General features: G+C 44.0%; 1 protein-coding gene across 9 annotated transcripts in view; it reads left to right on the top strand.

Annotated features, from left to right (window-relative positions):
• The window catches only part of cpne1 (copine I), an 85,481-nt gene that overhangs the window by 50,947 nt on the left and 13,888 nt on the right, over nt 1–20,646 (top strand). For 5 of the 9 annotated variants that reach the window (XM_078554794.1, XM_078554793.1, XM_078554792.1 and 2 more), the window contains exons 2-10: nt 3,453–3,606; nt 6,090–6,269; nt 7,302–7,376; nt 8,156–8,227; nt 9,117–9,200; nt 10,318–10,407; nt 11,689–11,787; nt 12,972–13,058; nt 17,510–17,569. In XM_078554794.1, the coding sequence (XP_078410920.1) occupies nt 3,475–3,606; nt 6,090–6,269; nt 7,302–7,376; nt 8,156–8,227; nt 9,117–9,200; nt 10,318–10,407; nt 11,689–11,787; nt 12,972–13,058; nt 17,510–17,569 (879 nt within the window). In that variant the 5' untranslated portion in view covers nt 3,453–3,474. Of the gene's footprint in view, nt 1–3,452; nt 3,607–6,089; nt 6,270–7,301; nt 7,377–8,155; nt 8,228–9,116; nt 9,201–10,317; nt 10,408–11,543; nt 11,640–11,688; nt 11,788–12,971; nt 13,059–17,509; nt 17,570–20,646 lie in introns of all 9 variants that reach the window. The other 4 variants (XM_078554799.1, XM_078554796.1, XM_078554797.1 and 1 more) reach the window with 1 other exon arrangement.

Raw genomic sequence — 20,646 nt, 5'->3', positions numbered from 1 at the left:
GATGAGAACCCAGTTGCTGTGGAAGAGCAAAGTATTCAGGTGTCCATCACAAACCTAGTGGGCAGGTAGAAAAATAACCCAAATGACCATTAGAAAGTTAGTGATTATCTCGAGGGAACTGGAATACAAGGAGGAAGAAATGATATTTTACTTGTTCAGAGCCTTGGACAGAATCCATCCAGAGTGACTGCGTTCTGTTCTCTCCACTGACCCTCCAGAAGGATATATCGTCCTTGAGAGGGTGCAGTACAGATACACCAGAATGATGAGTTTAAAGGGTTAAATGATGAACAAGGTGTTTTTTCAATGGTTGGTTCAGTGAGCCTTTAGTCATTTCATATCCTCATTTATATAGGAGCAGGAGTAGGCCATTCAGCCCCTCGAGCCTGCTCTGCCATTCAGCTAGATCATGGCTGATCTTCTACCTCAATGCCATCTTCCTGCACTATCCCCGTATCACTTGATGTCATTGGTATTTAGAAATCTATCATCCTCTACTTTGAACATACTCAATTACTGAGCCTCCACAGCCCTCTGAGATAGAATTTCAAAGATTCACCACCCTCCGACTAAAGAAATTCCTCCTCATCTCGGTCCTAAATGGCCTCCCTCTTAGTTTTAGACTCTGTCCCCTTGTTCTAGACTTCACACCCCCTCCCAGGTCCCTTTGTTGCAGTTTGCCGTGTTGAGTAGTTTGGAGTCTAGTCGTGCAGCCATTGAGCTTCTCTTGCTACCCCAGTGAAGTGGACATACTTCAGGTGAATCTAGATCGCGAGAGTGTGTGTGTCACTAGCTGAGTGGTGGACAGCGGTGGGTGATGCTTGGCCTCTTGCTTTCTCACTATTTCTTGCTCTTGCCTGTTCCCCAGCCTTTAGTGAAACTTGAGGTCTTCACTTGGCCTATTCTTGCAGTGGCACAGCTGCATTTGAGAGTCGCATTTCCCCTTAGCATTGAAGCTGCTCACTTTAAAGAGCACAGATTTATTAAATATATATATGAACACCCTTTCTTGGGCCTCCTCACAGGACTCTTGTTGAAGCTTAAGGTATTGATAGCGAATCTGTTTGGTAATCTGGTGTAGGTTAGCACACAAACCCCTCAGTGTTCCTTTGGAACTGCTGGTCACTCGCCTTCACCCATCAGCCAAGCTGAGAAAAGCTGGCTCTTGTTACCCAACAAGCGTAAATGCCAACTGGGAATGGAATAAAACTAGGTGGACTTCACACTGCGCCATGAAGATTCCCATCAAGCCTCCTGGCTTCAGATTACCTTGAGATTTCTGCTTGTGATTTATTAATGAAAGAAAAAAAACTTGCATTTATATCACACCTTTCGTGACCTCATGATGTACAGTCCAAAAAATACTTCTGAGATGAGCTCGATGAAGGAAACGTGGCACTGCATTTGCACACTGCGAGGTCCCACAAAGAGCAATGTGTTAATAACCAGGTGGTTTTACTTTGATTAGGGCACTGGAGAAAACTCCCCTGCTCTTTGAAATAGTGCCATGGGATAGCTAATCAGAGGGCAAATGACGCCTGGGACTGATGTATCATCCAAAAGGCAGCGCAACAGGGCAACTCTCCCTCAGTACAGTACCACAATAGGACTGATTGTCCAGGGACTCGAGACTATCTGCCGATTTGGACCGAGAATGCTACCCACTAGGATTCAGCTGATATTTGTACTGAATCTCTAATAGAGGCTATCGCCTGTGATAATTTGAGGAAAATCTACTCTCCGGTACATAATGCACTTCTGTGCAGGCAGGTTATGTAGTTCATCGTGCGGGTTTATAAACTGCAGTTTGAATGAAGGACAAGACTTAGTCATTCAGCCCTTCACTTGCTCTATCTCTGAATTAGATCATGGCCAATCTCTATCCTAATTCCATTTACCCACCCTCTCGATCCTATTTCTGATACGTTTCCACCTTTGCCCTACAGAAATATATTGCAGCCTTGAAAGCTCCAGTTGTCCCCCAACGTCCACGCCCTATGGGAGAGTCCCAGCTTTCCACTACCTTTTGTGGAAAAGTTCTACCTGATTTTTCACTCCTGAATTATTTCCGGTATATAAGCACCTGGCTTTCTATAGCGGCTGGGAATGGTTTTGAGGTGACGAGGCATACTAGGATTATTGTAGAAAGAATACTTCCTCCTTTAGTTTTGATCTGGTAGTACAACTAGTTCTTGCTTGTGGCCTGTATGGATTCTTGTAGCAGTAATAGGCTCTATCTTTTCTCATTGGGTGTGAGCAGTAAATACCATGTTTTTTTATTCATTCATGGGATGTGGGTGTTGCTGGGGAGACCATGGTTTATTGCCCATCCCTAATTGCCCTTGAGAAAGTGGTGGTGAGCCGCCGCCTTCAACCACTGGGGTCCTTGTGGCATAGGTACACCCACAGTGCTGTTAGGGAGGGAATTCCAGGACTTTGACCCAGCGACAGTGACGGAGTTGTGATATATTTCCAAGTCAGGATGGTGAGTGACTTGGAGGGGAGCTTGCAGATGGTGATGTTTCCATGTGGTAGAGGCCGTGGATTTGGAAGATGCTGTTGAAGGGCCAGGCGTGCACTGAGGCGTGGGTTGTGCGTTTGAAATGTATGCAAGCTTTTATCAGCTGAGGCACAAGACTGTTGCTGGGATTTCTACTGAAGTGTGAAGGAGGCATTTGCTGATTACCATGATGTGTTCAGTGAACCATAAACAGATTCTGAGCTGTGCAATTAGTTTAACCTTTCCAAACTTGAAGGGGAAAGAAATTGCTGGTTTTTGGGGGAAGAGCAGGGAAGTGGGGCTAACTAAATTGCTCTTTGAAAGAGCTAGTGCAGACCTGATGGGCCAAATGGCCTCCTTTATGTTGTAGTACTCTGATTCCATGAAACTTGGTCAGCAGGGTGTTTTTTGCATTGTGTAACAGGTGATTGCAGGTCATTACAGCTGATGCAACTGCTGATGGAGATATTTCCGGCAGCTTTGAGCTGTGTAAGTGGATCTGTTGATCAGTGCAAAATCGGATCCTGTGCTATCTCAAAAATCAAGCCTGTTATAAGACAGGAGAAGGAGCTGAATGTTATTCTGTTACTTCCGACGAAACTTTGACCTGAAGCTGTTTACAGAATAAACAATCAGAGCTTAATTGTTTGTCAGATTGGGAAAAAAACTTTTGAGTTTGAGGCTGCAAGTCAGGACTGTGCAATATTAAATTGTATTTCATTTTCAAACAATTGTTTTGCATGTTTCTGTGTATCTGCAGTAAGTGATAGACAAAGCATATAACCCATTGGCAGTTTTTACCTGTCAGTTCTTTATTCCCCTGGTAATGCAGTGTTACCAATGGCTTGAATGAGCCCGGTGGGAGAATCAGCTGTGTTTATGATTGTGGAAAATTATTCTCCTGTTTGCCAAATGCCTTTTTAATTTATCTTTTCTCTTTCTCTTTTTTAAGAACACTCAGTTGATTCTCCAAGATGGCGCAGTGTGTGACTAAAGTACAGTTGACCATTTCCTGTGAGAATTTGATGGATAAAGATGTTGGTTCAATGTCTGACCCATTGTGCGTTTTACTTCAAAACACTGGAGCAGATGACCAGTGGATGGAGGTAATACTCTTTTTGAGGAGCCTCTGGGTGTTTGGAAGCATTTCAAAACAAATTGTGTACTCTTGCTGTGTAGGATTTTGTTACACTAGTGTAGCCCTGCAATGCCTAACACAACAACTTGTATTTATATAGCGCCTTTAATGTAGTAAAATGTCTCCAATTGCTTCACAGGAACGTTATCAAACAAATGTGACTCCAAGTCCCATTGGTTATTAGTACACGTGACCAGTTATAAGGAGCACCTTCAAGGAAGAGAGAGTGGTGAAGAGCTGTAGGGAGGCTATTCCAAGTTTTAGGGCCTAGGCAGTTAAAGGCACGGCCACCGAGTAAAATCAGAGATGTTCAAGAGGCCAGAATTAAAGGAGCACAAAGATGTCGTAGATTTGTGGAGCTGAGGAGGTTACGGACAGACATGGGGCGGTGGAGTGGGGGCAAGGCCATGGAGAGATTTGAAAACAAAGGTGAGAGTTTGAAAGTTGAAATATCGCCAAACCAATAGTCAACAACAGAAACCCGTAGATGCAAAATTTAAAACAAAAACTAAGAAAAGTTGCCTTCCCCTCGTAAAGTGCCAGTTCATTACAGAGATACCACTCTCGCTTCTTAGCCGAAAAGCTGAGAGTTGAAACCCCGATGCAGGTCTGACTCCTCAGTGTAGTGTGGAGGGAATATCGCATTGTCAGAGATGCTGCCTTTGTGGACGAGTTAGACAGCCAAGAGAAAGGTGAATAATTCCATGGCAATATGGGAAGAAAAGCAGGAATTTCTCCCAGCAACTTGGGCCAACATTCCTACTTTGATCAACACCACCAAAAACAGATCACTTGTCTGCAAATGGTTGCTGCATTTGCCTATACAACAGTGGTAGCTGAAAGTCAAAAGGAAATTCATTAGATCCAAAACGCTTCTGAACACCTTTAAAAATATGATAAGATGAGACATAAATTCAAGTTGTTTCTTTACTCTTTCTAATCTTGCTCCTTAGTTTGTGGACTTTGACCCTTTCCTTGGGTTTCTCAAATCAGTGGATTGAGGGAGGATATAATACAGTACAGGTTTAAAAATGCTCTCGGTTTTATATAGATAACTGAGAGAAAAAATCTAGAGGAAGCCAGTCTAAACCCCACAGAGTGATAGGAATGTGGAATAACTCCTTCAGAAAGGAATTAAATAAATACTGGACTGACAGTGGGGCCCTGCCAAGAGAGAGGTGATCAGATCCCCTTGGAACACAAGCTGCTGTGTATTTGCATATAAATAAGGCCTTTGAAGTCACAGAATCTCAGAATTTTAATGGCACAGAATGAGGCCATTTGACCCATCGTGTCTGCACCAGCCCTCCAAATGAGCATTATGACCTAATGCCATTGCCCTCCTTTTCCCCCGTACACCTGCACATTGTTTCTATTCAAATAATCATCTACTGCCCTCTTGGATGCCTCGATTGAACCTGCCTCCACCACACTTCCAGGCAGTGCACCAGACCCAAACCACTCGTGTGAAAAAGATTTTTTTCACACGTCATATTTGCCTCTTTTGCAAATCACTTTAAATCTGTGCCCCCTTGTTCTTGACCCTTTTACGAGTGGGAACAGTTTCTCCCTATCTACTCTGTCAAACCCCCTCATGATTTTGAACATCTCCATCAAATCTCCTCTTGGCCTCCTTCTCTCCAAGGAGAACAGTCCCAACCTCTCCAATCTATCCTCATAGCTGAAGTTTCTCATCCCTGGAAGTGATCATTACCAACAGCACTGTGTATTGTCTGCAGTTTTGAGAAAGGCACTTTAACAGCAAGCCAAAAAATGGTCACTTATATCTTAAATAGAAAAGACAATTAGGCACCCTCATGATGAAATTGTGACTGAACTCCTGTTTGTCATGGCCATCACTGTTAACCATTATGGTGTCGTTTGTCTCTGGCCTGCCAGTAGCACCAGTATCTTTTAGATGGTTGCAGTTTGCCATTTCGTCATGAAGTGACTTGGGTAAGGAAAAAAAAATCTGGATTCCTTTAGCGCCTTTTGATACCTCAATACAGCCAATAAAGTATTTCTGAAGTGTAGTCATTGTTGCAAAGTAAGAAACGTGGCAGCTAATTCGCGAACAGCAAGTACCCACAAACAGTCATGAAATAAATGACCAGGTCATTGGTTTTTGGATATTGGCTGAAGAACGTCTCTGCTCTTCTAACATGCCTTGGGGTCTTTTAAATTCACAGAGGGGCAGCCGGGTCCTTGATTTAATGTCTCATGAAAGTCGACAGCCCGAGCAGTGCAGCTCTCCCGCAGTACTGCACTGGGACTGTCAACCTGGACCTGAAGCCATGACCTTCTGACTCAGACCCAAGAGTGCTTGCTACCCTTTGGACCGGAGCTCGTGTTGAATGAAATGCATTTTAACAGCTGGGCAGGACAGAGTTGCTATTTTGTAGGTGATGACAAGTTGAACATAACTAACTCCATTTGGTCTCTGTCCAACAGCTGGAGCGAACGGAGAGGGTAAAAAATTGCCAGAGTCCTGAATTTGCCAAGAAGCTGGAGGTAGATTATTACTTTGAGCGTGTGCAGAAACTGAAGTTTGGAATTTACGATATCGATAATAAATCCACCAATCTGAGTGACGATGACTACCTGGGAGGAATGGAGTGCACCTTGGGCCAGGTGATCTACTTTGTCTATTGGGCTCATGTAGCTGCAGCTCTGCTTTTCCATCCCTCTCCTCGCTCCCTCACCTGTATAAGAAAGTTCCCAGGGGAATGTCTACTGGATATTGGTTAAATATTGAGCTGGCCATCCCTGCCAGGTGGGGAATTGGTGGCTGGAATATGAGGAGCACCTGCTCTAATTTCCCTTCTGCTTTTCCTTTCTCATTTTAGTCATTTTTCTCACCTGACCTGCGAACCTCCACCTGTTCCTGAAGAGGCGAGAGTTTAATTTGAATGCTGTAAAGAAATGCCTGTCACTCTGTGCTGCTCCGATAGGAATGGTTAAGATACGAGTTACTGTATGGACAGATGATGCCAGGACTATAATTACGAGGAGAGACTTGTAAAAATGGGACTGTTTCCTGTAGCGTGGGGAAGGCCAAGAGGAAATTTAATTGAGATTTTTAAATTACAGGCTTTTGGTGGTGAATAGCGAAACATTTCCCTGTCAGGAATGAGGGGAGAACAGTTTAAAATTACAATTACAGGTAGCAGGAGAGAGATTAGCAGAAATGTTTGCATTGAGGGTTGTTAAAGTGTGAAATATTTTGCCACGGAGTAGCTGAAACAGGCTTTGCGTCTCTTAGGGGAAACATAGAAACATAGAAAATAGGAGCAGGAGTAGGCCATTCGGCCCTTCGAGACTGCTCCACCATTCATCATGATCATGGCTGATCATCTAACTCAATAGCCTGCTCCCAGAGCAAGCTCGGGGCAGTGAGTTGGGCAGTGGGATTAGTTTGGGATTGATACAGAGCTATGGGGAGAGAGCAGGGCAGTGGGATTAGTTTGGGATTGATACAGGGCAATGGGGAGAGAGTGGGGCAGTGGGATTAGTTTGGGATTGATACAGGGCTATGGAAAGAGAGTGGGCAGAGGATCAGTTTGGGGTTGATATAGGGTTATGGGGAGAGAGCAGGGCAATGGGATTAGCCTGGGGCTGATACATCATCCATTCCACTGACACACTTCCCTTTTGTTTTCCCAGATTGTCTCCAGTAAGACATTCACTCGCCCTTTGCAGTTGAAGAAGGGGAAGTTGGCTGGAAAGGGGAACATCACCGTAAGTAAATATCCTGCCCATCTTTCTCCTTGCCCTCGGCTAATACAAAGTGCATCCAAGTGCTCTTCAGGTTCTCTCAATCCCTTGTTGTCTTTGTTCTCCTGCATTTGAGGGGAGGTTATGTGCTTGCTCCAGCAATTACGGTTAGATAGAAGTGAAGGCTGCATACCCTTGGTGCCTGTATTATTTTGACAAGAGAATAATCAGTTGAGTCAATAGATTATCTTGAATCAATATATTGAATATTTTTAAGCCTTTGTTCTTTTTGATGGTGTTACAAATTGCACAATCTTATCAACTGATTATAGTAACCACATTTTTAGTAACCGCAGTCACTGTTAGTCGTTTAAGGGATTAGATTGAGAGTCGTGTTTAGCATATTGCCTCTGCAATCCGGTTTTACTCCAGCTTAAACTAAAGGGTGAAAATTTACTCTCAGGTCTGTAAGCTCATAAAATCTAATTCATAAAACGGCACGAGACCACAACACACACTGAACTGGCAGTCCGAGGTCTTGGAAGGGCAGTTAATGTGGGAAATGACAGCAGTGCATGCTCTTGAAGTTTAGTCAGGCACGTTTTCCGAGAGAGTGTAGAGGGAGCTGTACACTGTATCTGCCCTGGGGTGGTGTTTTGGGCCTGCCGCAGGGAGTGTTTGCTGCATCACTGGATCCTTTGAATAAAGTCCCTGATAAAAGCTGTGCCAGAACATCCTGCAAAGCCCTATTGTGTATTTGAGATTCAAATTCTGGTGTGATGTTTTTTTATTTCTGTGCTTAGGTAATAGCTGAGGAGATCCAGGATAAACGAGCAGCAGTGCTCCAACTGGAGGCAAGAAACCTGGACAATAAGGTGCTGAACTACTCATTCAGGGTTTTGTGTTGGTGTTCACTCTTTACTTGTGAAGTATGATTATAATGGAAGGCAATGATCATTGTGTCTCTTGAGAACGAGGAACACACAATGGGAGAGTTGTATATGGGTGTTTTCCCACTTTGCTGGTGGAGCAGATAAATAACAGGCTCCTTCCCAGTCCTATTCCCAGCAGAGTTGCAGGGATACATGTTGACTAATTGATGGAGCTGACTATAAACCTGACCTTGAGCTGATTAATCAGCCCATATTTCTCCCCCTTCTGAATCCATGCGCTCTTGCGTTGAGTGATCATGGGTTTCTGCCAGTCCCATCTGCACCTTGGCACCAGGAAATGCTAGCTATGGTCATTCCTTTTTGTTTGGTTTTGCCAGTGATGCCAGTGAGAATGGGCGCAGGTTCTATCTGAAACTCTTCTCCTTCAGAGGGGTTGCATGACAGACAAACTGACCTTTTACTTCGGAGGCCTGGGTTTGAATTGAGAGACGAAAGCTGCCTCTCATTTGTTAGCTGCCGCATGTGCAGCAATAGCCAAGACTCTGACTATCCCTGATCCCACAATAGATGAGCAATTTTGCTGATTGGCGCTGGCACATTAGTGGGTGACTGATAGAATGGGTTTAAAGCACATGGCTGGAGCGGTGAAGAGGACACAGTGCCAGTACCCTGCCTAAACAATACTGTACCTGACTCCTTGATTCTAACCCTGAATGTGCAGTTTTCATTTCCCCGTCACCCACACTCTGATCTTAAATGAGTTCAAAACAAGTCCGTTTAACCTGGCCTCGGTGGGAGGGTTTGAACATGTCAGCTGTTTTAAGTGTGGTGTTTTTTTGGTGAACTTGATTTTCTTTTTGTCTTTTAAAAGGATTTCATGGGGAAATCTGATCCCTTTCTGGAACTGTACAGGCAGGGAGACGGCGACAAGTGGCAGCTAGCTTACCGATCAGAGGTAATGACCTTCTAACATAACCGACACTACCTGTAACATTCTCCATATAACAAAGAATCTTACAGCACAGAAGGAGACTGTTTGGCCCATTGTGTCTGTGCTGACCCTTTCAAAGACCTATCTAAATAGGCCCACTCTTTCCCCACAGCTTTCAAATTTTCCTTTTCGTGTATATATATATATATATATATATTTATTTGTATAAATTGCATTTTATTACATCAAAATGTGTAAAATGTCATAAAAAGTAACTTTTAGTTGAATACTGAGAAGACCCTCAAGTGAGCAGTTGAGACCAGTCTGATAGTTATTTCAGGCAGCCTGTGTGTGTTATATGGCTGATGTGCTCTTATGACGTTTGGAGTGATTTTCTTTTGTATTTGTATGTGGTGGCTTCATTTCCTGTTTTGGATAAACTAATTTTAATCTCTGGTACAGTAGGTCTCCTGGAGGTTAGAGTGTTGCAGCAGGGGGTGAGCACTCTGCGGTTTAGGAAGTTGTGGGTTGGTTTCAGGTGAAAGTCGGAAGTTCCGGTTCTGCTAATTAGTTAAGTTCATGTCCAGGCTGCTCCCAACCAACCCTTCTGATGTGTGGAATTTACAGCACAGAAACAGCTCGGTACCAGAGATGAGAGATTTGAGTGATGCGAATAGAGCGAAGGTGGAATTGTTCTCCTTGGAGCAGAGATGGTTAAGGGGAGATTTAACTGAGGTGTTCAAAACAGTGAGGGAAGTTGATAGAGTGAAAGGGGAGATAGTGTTTCCACTGACTGGTAACTAGTTGGCACAGTTTCCAAGTAACTGACAAAAAAACCAGAGGGCAAATAAGAACTTTTTTACCCAGCAAGTTGTTGTGATCTGGAATGCATGCCCTGATTCTAAGTCCCTTTCCAAAGGGAATTAGATAAAAACTTAAAGGGTAAATATTTGCAGGGGAGTGGGAATAATGGATAGGTCATTCAAAGAGCTGGCACAGATACAATGGGCTGAATGTCCCCTTTGCTGTAAGATTCTGTGGTTCTACAAAAATTACTCATGGCTGATTGCAGTAAAGGATGTAAAGACTGGTCAATGGTGTTCTAACATCATTCTCTTCCTCCACTGTTTCCTGGTTGCAGGTTATTAAGAACAACCTGAATCCAAACTGGAAAACGTTCTCTGTGTCCCTGCAGTCGCTGTGTAACGGAGATATGCAGAAACCCATTAAGGTACAGGTTTGAGTTCTTTTCTGTGTTCTGTACAAGGAACAGTGGAGTGTTCCCTATGTTCCAGGATGCTGCTCTGTTTGTGAGTTGGGCAGTGCAGGAATTAAAAGTGTGCGTGTGATATTGGTGCCAGGTGACTGATGGGGAATGGGTTATGGGCAGAATAAACTCTAGTTGAAGGAGCTGGATATGTCACTGAAGGATTTCATGTACTGACTGCTTGATTCATTCTGTTTTAAATGGTGTGACTTTAAGCTGTCTCAGGTTTCCTCAGTTCCTTGGCTATTCCATGCTCTGAACCGTAGGAGCAGGAGGAAGCCATTTGGCTCCTCAAGCCTGTTCTGCCATATGGTGAGAACATGGCTGATCTGTACCTTAACTCCATCCACCTGCATTGGCTCCAGTTACATGTTGAAGAGTGCGGAATGGAAGATATTTGGCTACCTCAGCCCCACCCTCCAGTCTGCTCCCAGGTATTATTTCCCATTGTAGCTGGTTGCTAACCAGTGCTTCTGGGCTGTGATTTACAGTGTGTCTGAGTGACCTAGGTGTTCTCCACCTGGATCGTCTGGAAACTGCAGCCCTGTTTCCCGGGTGGCTCTGTTGGTTAGTGGACTGCTCTGTGTGATTTTTGCACCTCGATTCTGGTCCGTTCTGGGTTATCTGATCTTGGCTGAGGTGCTATTAGTGGGTGCTCCAGTCAACCTCGGTACCCCTGAGCAGGGAATGGGGGCAGAAAATCAGCAACAGCTCACCCTGTTGATCACTCTCACTCTGGTGACCCATACTGGAGTGTGTGTGTTTGTGTGGACATTGGATGCTGACAGGGCCATGCCTGCCTGTGACGCTCCCACAGTTCAATAGCCTTTCAAAAGTCTCCATTAAGGGTCAGGCGCCAGAAGGATGGACACTTGGGTGATGACTGAGGGCTGGCAGCAACTGTGAAACTAAAATGCCCCACTCCACCCCCCCGCCAGGGTGAAGTGTTGGGGTTCTTACCCAAGCGGGGCAGGGAGTGCTTTGTTCCAGGGTGAGTCACAGGGTGCCCCTTTGTCATGTGTCCGCAAATTCAGCTCTCGGGTCCCCAGGAAATTTTTTGATGCCGTTTCTACATTCACTCCATTTCTGTTTGATATCAGGTGGCTTGTAACGATAAGGATGAAAGCACGGGCTCAGATTTGATAGGGGAGTTCACTGTTCCTGCTCAGGAGCTATTGGAAACAAAGAACCAAGTGGTGAGCCTCTCTCTAACTACCACTATTGGCTGCCCTCTTTCCTTTGTAGGTCAGCTGCTCTGACTATGATGGTGACGGCTCACATGATCTGATAGGCCTTTTTGAAACTAACTTCTCTAAACTACAGCAAGTGGAAACTGGGACTCCGGTGAGAATCATCATTATTTCTCTCCAAGATGGCATATTCTTTGTATATAAAACTGTCCTGAAGCAACCCTGCAGACCCTATGTACATGCTGAAGTGTTGTTTGCAGTTATTGTCAAATTGGCCATTGCACTTCCTGTAAATGTATAATTCCCTGTTTGTGCTTTTTCTCTCCCCTCCCACTGGTGCTTGTTCCCCCACACACACGCCCTCTTGCTTTTTTCACACTTGCACTCTTTTTTTCTTGTGCTTTCTCTGATGCTCTCTATCTCGCTTCCCCCATCCCTCTCTCTCCCCTTCCTCTGGTTGTCATGACCCTGCATAAGAAGGAGGGATGGGTTAGTCAACAGTGGGTATAAGCTGCCCAATTTAGCAGGCAACGCGGTTCAGTGTCTCAGTCAAGGAGAAGCGGAGGAGGGAAACAAAAATCACCTTGGAGTTGATGAGGTGATGCTGGTTTTGAGAGCTTGGTTTTTGAGGCACATTGATGCAGCAGCGTAGATCCAGACCATTCTGCCCATCATAGTCATACCGTTCAGGTGGAGGGTGTCATTATGTTAGGACTTTCAAAGCCTGCAGATTGTGGTAGGAAGAGAAACCAGGAGTTCACAGTTCTGATATCCTGGGTTAAAAATGGGAGAGAGCCGATGTGAACGGTCTTTAACTCAAGATAGGTCATCATGTTTGAACTTTTTGGGTGTTGGGAGGCATGGTGGGTATGTGGAGAAAGGGAAGGTTCTGAGGGTGTTGTCACATTAGGGGCGGGATGTTTTTGTGGAGTGGAGGGGGGGGCGGCGATTGAAGTCTAGAGTTGGTCAAAGAATCAGAAGGAAAGCCTTTATTCCTGTACCTAGTCCAAGAAAGACCGAGGTGGTAGGAGAGGAGCCCAGATCTGGAGTAAAGGGTTTAAATACGCCTTAATGCCCCAAGTACTGTTCCCTGATTCAAAAACAGAAAATGCTGGAAAAACTCAGCAGGTCTGACAGCATCTGTGGAGAGAGAAACGGAGTTAACGTTTCGAGTCCATATGACAGACCTTTGAAGTGTTAACTCTGTTTCTCTCTCTACAGATGCTGTCAGACCTGCTGAGTTTTTCCAGCATTTTCTGTTTTTGTTTCAGATTCCAGCATCCGCAGTATTTAGCTTTTATCTTACTGTTCCCTGATTGGTGTGTTTCTGTCCTGAAGGTTGAGTTTGAATGCATTCACCCAGAAAAGAAAAAGAAGAAGAAAAGCTACAAGAATTCTGGCATTATTCGGGTTCGATCGTGTAAGGTATGTAAATCCTGAAACAAGTTACCCTGGGGGAGGTCTGAATTTGTGGGACAGCTTACTCCTTGTGGGAATCACCCTGCTCCCTAATCGCCTTATAAAGGGATGATGGTCTTGAGTATTGGCTGCACAGGAACAGGTGGAGGCCATTCAGTCCCTCCAACCTGTTACAGAGAAACAGGAGATGGTGGCGTAGTGGTAATGTCACTGGACAAGTAATCTAGAGGCCCAGGCTAATGGTCTGGGGATACTGGTTCAAATCCCACCATGGCAGTTGGTGGAATTTAAATTCAATTAACAGATCTAATGGTGACCATGAAACCATTGTTAATTATCGTAAAAACTCATCTGGTTCACTAATGACCTTTAGGGAAGGAAATCTAGTGGCCTACATGTGACTCCAGACCCAAAGCAATGTGGTTCATTCTTAAATCCCCTCTGAAAAGGTCTAGCAAGCCACTCAATTGCATCAAGTTGCCACAAAGCCTAAAAGGAATGAAACCAGACGGACCACCGGAAACGACAACGGCAATCGCAGCCCTGTCGACCCTGCAAAGTCCTCCTTACTAACATCTAGGACTAGTGCCAAAATTGAGAGCGCTGACTCTGACTAGTCAAGCTCCTAGTCATACTCAAGGAATCATACCTTACAGACAATGTCCCAGACAGGGAGTCCTCAAATCGACCCTGGACCCCAAAAGTCTCGTGATATCAAGTCAAACTGGGTGGGGATTTCATCACCAAGATTCCGTCACCAAAAGTGCTTGGGAGCACCAATACTGATCAAGCTGTCCAAGTCCTAACAGGCACAGCTGCTGGACTGGGTCTGCGGCAGGTGCTGCTGGAACCAGCAAGAGGGAAAAGCCTCACCAATCTACCTGTCGCAGGTGCAGCTATCGGTGACAATATTAGTAGGAGTGACTGCTGCACAATCCTTGTGGAGACAAAGCCTCCTCATTGAGGATACCCTCTGTTAGACCATAAGACATAGGAGCAGAAATTAGGCCAATCGACCCATCGAGTCTGCTCCGCCATTCAATCATGGCTGATAAGTTTCTCAACCCCATTCTCCTGCCTTCTCCCCTGTTGTGTAGTTTGGCACTACCACCATGCTAAATGGGATAGATTTGGAACAAAAATGCTGGAAAGCGCAGCAGATCTGGCAGCATCTGTGGAGAGAGAAACAGAGTTAACGTTTTGAGTCCGTATGACTCTTCAGATTTCGAACAGATGTAGCAACTCAAAACTGGGCATCCTTCTGTCAACACCCTCTGTCTCCTACAACTAAGCCCAACACATCAGTGCATAACATAAGGCTGAAACATTTGCAACCATCTTCAGCCAGAAGTGCTGAGTGGATGATCCACTTGGCCTCTGGAGGTCCCCAGCATCACAGATGCCAGTCTTCAGCCAACTCCATTCACTCCATGTCCACTCCGTGGGTAGATGTTGAGAAGGTGTTTCCACTAGTGCGGGGGGAATCTCGAACGAGGGGACATAGTTACAGAATAAAGGGGACACTCATTTAAAACTGATGCGAAGAAATTTCTTCTGAGGGTAGTAAATGTCTGGAATTCTCTACCCCAGAGAGTTGTGGAGGCTAAATCACAAAGTATTTAGAGCAGGTAGATAGATTTTTGAAATGTCAGGGAGTTGAGGGCTATGAGGACCTGGCACGAAAGAAGAGTTGAGGCCTGGGGCAGATCAGCCATGATCTTATTGAATGGCTGGGCAGGCTTGAGGGGCCAAATGGCCTACTCCTCCTATTTCTTATGTTCTTATATAATATCAAGAAACGGCTGAAGGCACTGGATACTGCAAAGGCGATGGGCCCTGACAATATTCCGGCTTGTGCTCCTGAACTTGCCGCGCCCTTAGTCAAGCTGTTCCAGTACAGCTACAACACTGGCATCTACCTGACCGTGTGGAAAATTGTCCAGGCATGTCCTGTATACAAAGCAAGACAAATCCAACCTGGCCAGTTACCACCCCATCATTCTACTCTTGATAATCAGTAAAGTAATGGAAGGGGTCATCAACAGTGCTATCAAGTGGCATTTGCTTAGCAATAACCTGCTCACTGATGCCCAGTTTGGGTTCCGCCAGGGCCACTCAGCTCCCGACCTCATTACAGCCTTGGTTCAAACATGAACAAAAGGGCTGAACTCCAGAGGTGGGATGAGAGTGACTGCCCTTGACATTAAAGCAGCATTTGACCGAGGGTGGCCCAGCAAGGAGCCCTAGCAAAACCGGAGTCCATGAAAATCTAGGGGAAAACTCTGCGCTGCGTGGAGTCATACCTTGCACAAAGGAACATGGTTGTGGTTGTTGGAGGTCAATCTCAGTTCCAGAACATCACTGCAGGAGTTCCTCAAGGTAGTGTCCTAGGCCCAGCCATCTTCAGCTCCTTCATCAATGACCTTCCTTTCATCTTAAGGTCAGAAGTGGGGACGTTTGCTGATGATTTCACAGTGTTCATTATTTGCAACTCCTCAGATACTGAAGCAGTCCATGTCCAAATGCAGTAAAACCTGGATAATATCCAGGCTTGGGCTGACAAGTGGCAAGTAACATTCATGCTACTCAAGTGCCAGGCAATGACCGTCTCCAACAAAGAAAATCTAACCATCGACCTTAAAGACATTACCATCGCTGAATCCCCCACTATCAATAAATTGGGGGTTACCATTGACCATTGTACAGTGGCAACAGTGTGGACCATCTACAAGATGCACTGCAGTAACTCACCAAGGCTTCTTAGAGAGCACCTTGCAATCCCACGACCACTACCATCTAGAAGGACAAGGGCAGCAGACACACGAGAACGCCACCACCTGCAAGTTCCTCTCCAAACCACTCACTATCCTGACTTGGAAATATATCGCCGTTCCTTCACTGTCACTTGTACAAAGCCCTGGAACTCCCTCCTTAACAGTACTGTGGGCGTACCCACACCACATGGACTGCAGCAGTTCAAGGCGGCAGCTCACCACCACCTTCTCAAGGGCAATTAGGGATGGGCAATAAATGCTGGCCTAGCTGGTGATGCCCACACCCCATGAACGAATAAGTAATTCTTTTTAAAAAAGTGTTATGATACGGCAGATGGTATTTGCCAGGCTGACCAAATCCACAAGGGAAACTTGTCCATGCTATCACAACAGTCTTGCAATTTGTATTTATTATGAGAAGGCTTGTGCACTGAATTCAGAAGTAATGAGTCCATTAACACCTTCAGAGATTTTAAAAATTAAATTAAAATATTTATTAACAAAGAATAAAACACGTACACTAAATTACAGTTACATAGTTACTTAACATTATATCAATTCCCGAAATTCCTCCTTAATCAAACTCCCAGCTACGCATCCCCTTTAAGGCCACAGCCCAAAATAGATTTTAAACTCATGGATACAATCTAGCAGGGTTACCACAAGCACCGACTCAACGGTGGAATTCCAAAGGCTTTTAACACAACTTTGGTTATTGGAACAGCAGACTTCTGCAAAGTGGCTAGAGGCTTTTCCCCAAGTCTGTTTCACATGGTGTACCCCTCAGATCTATCAAGCGGCATTTGCTTAGCAATAACCTGCCCATTGACACTCGGTTTGGGTTGCACAGCCTTCCATCCTCCTATAAATGTATTTCTTCCTCTTTAACCTGTAAATCCCATTGTTCCCCCCTCCATAAAAAAGTTTTGTGTTGTCATTATGGTCAGCACTTTTGGGAAAAATCAACATAATAACTTTGCCCTATTTATCTTTCCAGTCGTAAAAACCTTATGTCTCTTTGAAAATCCAACAACTTTTCCCCTTATCTAAAAATGCAAATTTCATTCACACCCTATCTATTGAGACTTTACCCTAGCCTACTCATTAGCATTTCAAATGCCTTTTTACACTTGACTCTTGATAATTTAAACCCTGCAGCCTATCCATCTCTAATTTAATTAAATCAGCCACACACACACAAGCCTACTTTACGATACCTCTCAATGCTATTATGAAAAATACGATAGTTCCGTGACAGAATAAGGAGGCTGTTTAGTCCCATGATCCTATTATATAGGAACAGGAGGAAGGCAGTCCGACCCTCGAGCCCCCTTTGCCATTGTTAGATCATGGCCGATTTCTAGCTCAACTCTGTTTACCCACCTTTGCTCCACATCTTTGAGACTCTGACCCATCAAAAATCTAATGTCCTGTCTTGAAACTTTTAATTGGCCCTCAGCATCTATAGATTTTTCAGGGAGTGTGTTCCAGTTTTCTGCTACCCTTTTGTGAAAAATTGCCTCCTGATTTTACCCCCTAGCTCTAACCTGAAGATTCTATCCCCTTTTCTGGACTCCCCTTGCAGAGGGAAGAGTTTCTCTCTCTCTTTACTAAATTGAATCAATTTTATCAGCAGGCTGACCTTTACAAGTTGTACTAATTCCACCTTGTTTAACTTAACAGATAGAAACTGAATACTCTTTCCTGGATTACATTATGGGAGGATGTCAGATCAACTTCACGGTGAGTAAATTTAATTGGCATTTGATTTTGTGCCCAGCAGGGTGCTGGTTTTGGGGATGTCCACTCCCCAATGTCTGCATGTCCCCAATGCTCTGCATGTGGATTATACTTTGGAGCTTTGACGTAACCCCACACAGGCTGAGATTGCTGCTGGTTTTTATACATCAGTTGATACTGTCCCCCTGCTGGTGCCCTCCATATTCTGAAATCTGACTTCTGTACAGGCCGGAGCAGAAATGAGGACCTTTAAAAGGATATCTGGTACTCGTGTTCAGATTCCATTATGTTAGTTTCAGGTGAATTAATTTAGGGGAAAAAAACTGAATTTTTTTATCAGTAAAAGTGACCGTGATGCTGTCAGATTGTCATGAAAATTCACCTGGTTCACTAATGCCCTGTAGGTAAGGAAACCTGCCATCCTTACCTGGTCTGGGCTTATGTGACTCCAGTTCCACACCAATGCATTGATTCAACTTCCCTCTGAAGTGACCAAGCAAGCCTCTCAGTTGGCCCACCAGCACCTTTCCAGAACAACTATTGATGAACAATAAATGCTAGCCTTCAGAGCAACAACCACCACCAGGAATTAAATTTATATTTTTTTTTAAAAAAATGTCAATACGAGCATACAAAATAGGAGCAGAAGTAGGCCATTCGGCCCCTTGAGCCAGCTCTGCTATTCGAGAAGATCATGGCTGATCTGTTTGTTTCAAATTCCACATTCTTATCTATCCCCAATAACCCTTGATTCCCTTGCCTAACAAGAATCTATCTACCTCTGCCTTAAATATTCAATGACCCTGCCTCCACCACCTTCTGAGGCAGAGTTCCAAAGTCACACGACCCTCAAAAAAAAAAATTCTCCTCATCTGTCCTAAAATGACAACCCCTAATTTTAAACAGTGCCCCCTCGTTCTCGACTCACCCACAAGAGGAAACATCCTTTCCACGTCCACCTTGTCAAGGTCATTCAGGATTTTATATACTTCAATATAGTCACCCCTTGCTCTTCTAAAGTCCAGTCTGTCTAACCTTTCCTCATAAGACAACAGGTATCAATCTGGTAAACCTCTGAACCACCTCCAATGAATTTACATCCTTAAATAAGGGGACCAAAAATGCACATAATATTAGAGATATGGTCTCACCAATGCCCTTTATAACTGAAGCATAACATTCTTACTTTTATGCTCAATTCCTCTCATAATAAAGGATAGCATTCCATTAGCAGCCTTTATGACTTGCTGTACCTGCATACTAACATTTTGTGACTCATGCACTAGAACACCTAGATCCCTCTGCACCTCAATTCTGCAGCCATTCTCTGTTTAATATTCTGCTTTTTTTATTCTTTCTGCCAAATTGAACAATTTCACACTTTCCCAAATCATACTCCATCTGACAGATTTTTGCCCATTCACTCAACCTATTTATCTCTGTCTGCAACCTCCTTATGTCCCCTTCACAATATACTTTCCTACCTATCTTTGTGTCATCTGCAAATTTAGTTACCATGTCTTCACTCTCATTTAAGTAATTGATAGAAATTATAAAAAGTTGAGGCCCCAGCACAGACCACTGTAGGACTCTTTGTCACACCCTGCCAATCAGAAAAAGACCTATTTATGCATGTTCTAGCTGCCTGGCAGAAAACAATCTTCTATCCGTGCTAATTTGTCACCTCCTACACCATGAACTTTTATTTTCCATAATAACCTTAACAAATGCCTTCTGGAAATCCAAGTGCAGCATGTCTACAGGGCTCCCCTTTATCCACAGCACATGTTACTCCTTCAAAGAAGTCCAATACATTGGTTAAACATGATTTCCCTTTCGCAAAACTATGCTGACTCTGCCTGATTGCCTTGAGTTTCTCTAAGTGCGCAGCTATAACCTCCTTGATGATCAATTCTAACACCTTCCCTGTGACAGACATCAAGCTAACTGGCCTATTTTCTGCCTCCCTCCTTGAATAGAGGGGTTATATTTGCCACTTTCCAGTTTGATGGAACCTTTCCAGAATCTAGCGAATTTCGGAAAATTAACACCAACACATCTACTATCTGTCCTCTACAATGGAAGCATTAATTGTTTTAAGACCCTCTTTTAAGACCCTAGGGTGACGTCCATCAGGACCCAGAGACTTGTCAGCCCAGAGCTCCATTAGTTTGCTCAGTACCGCTTCCCTAGTGATTGTATTTTCACCAAGTTCCCCTCTCCCCTCCACTTCCTGATTAATAGCTATTACTGGAATGGTTTTTGTATCCTCTATAGTGAACACAGAAGCAAAATGTTTGTTTGTTTCATTCGCCATTTCCTTATCTACTATTAACTCCCCACTGTCACTCTCTAGAGGACCAACACTCTACTTACTCTTTCCCTTTTTAAATATCCGTAGAAACTCTTGCTATCCATTTTTACATTTCTAGTTAGCTTCCTCTTATACTCTAATTTATTTTTCCTGATTAACCTTTTAGTCATTCTCTGCTGTTCTTTATATTCTGACCAATCATCTGACCTGCCACTCATCTTTCCACAGGTACATGCTTCCCCCTTAAGTTTGATGCTTTCCTTAACTTCTTTAATTAACCAAGGATGATGGGTCCTCCTCTTAGAATTTTTTTTTGCCGTAGGAATATACTTACTAAGTATTTTGAAATACCCCTTAAATGTCTTAATCTCTTTCTATTGATCCACCCCCTGGCCTGGTATCCAAATTCACTTCAGCTAGCACAGCTTTCATGCCCACATAGTTATCCTTATTAAAGTTTAAAATGTTAGTCTTAGTCCCACTCTTCTTTTCAAACTGGATGTAAAATACAATTATATTGTGGCCGCTGCTATCTAGGGGACCTACCTTCACTCCTGAGGTCATTATTAATTAACCCTGTCACATTACACAATACAAAGTCTAATATAACCTGCGCTCTGGTTGGCCCCAGAACATGCTACTCTAAGAAAAACTCTCAAAAGCCACGACTGCCAATTTCATTTTTCCAATTTATATGTAAATAAAAATCACCCATGATTATTACTGTCCCCTTATCACATGCACCCAATATTTCTTCTTGTATACT

This window comes from Cetorhinus maximus, chromosome 13, assembly GCF_964194155.1.
Source record: "Cetorhinus maximus chromosome 13, sCetMax3.hap1.1, whole genome shotgun sequence".
Taxonomy (NCBI): domain Eukaryota; kingdom Metazoa; phylum Chordata; class Chondrichthyes; order Lamniformes; family Cetorhinidae; genus Cetorhinus; species Cetorhinus maximus.
This window is presented reverse-complemented; position numbering and strand designations above follow the sequence as displayed.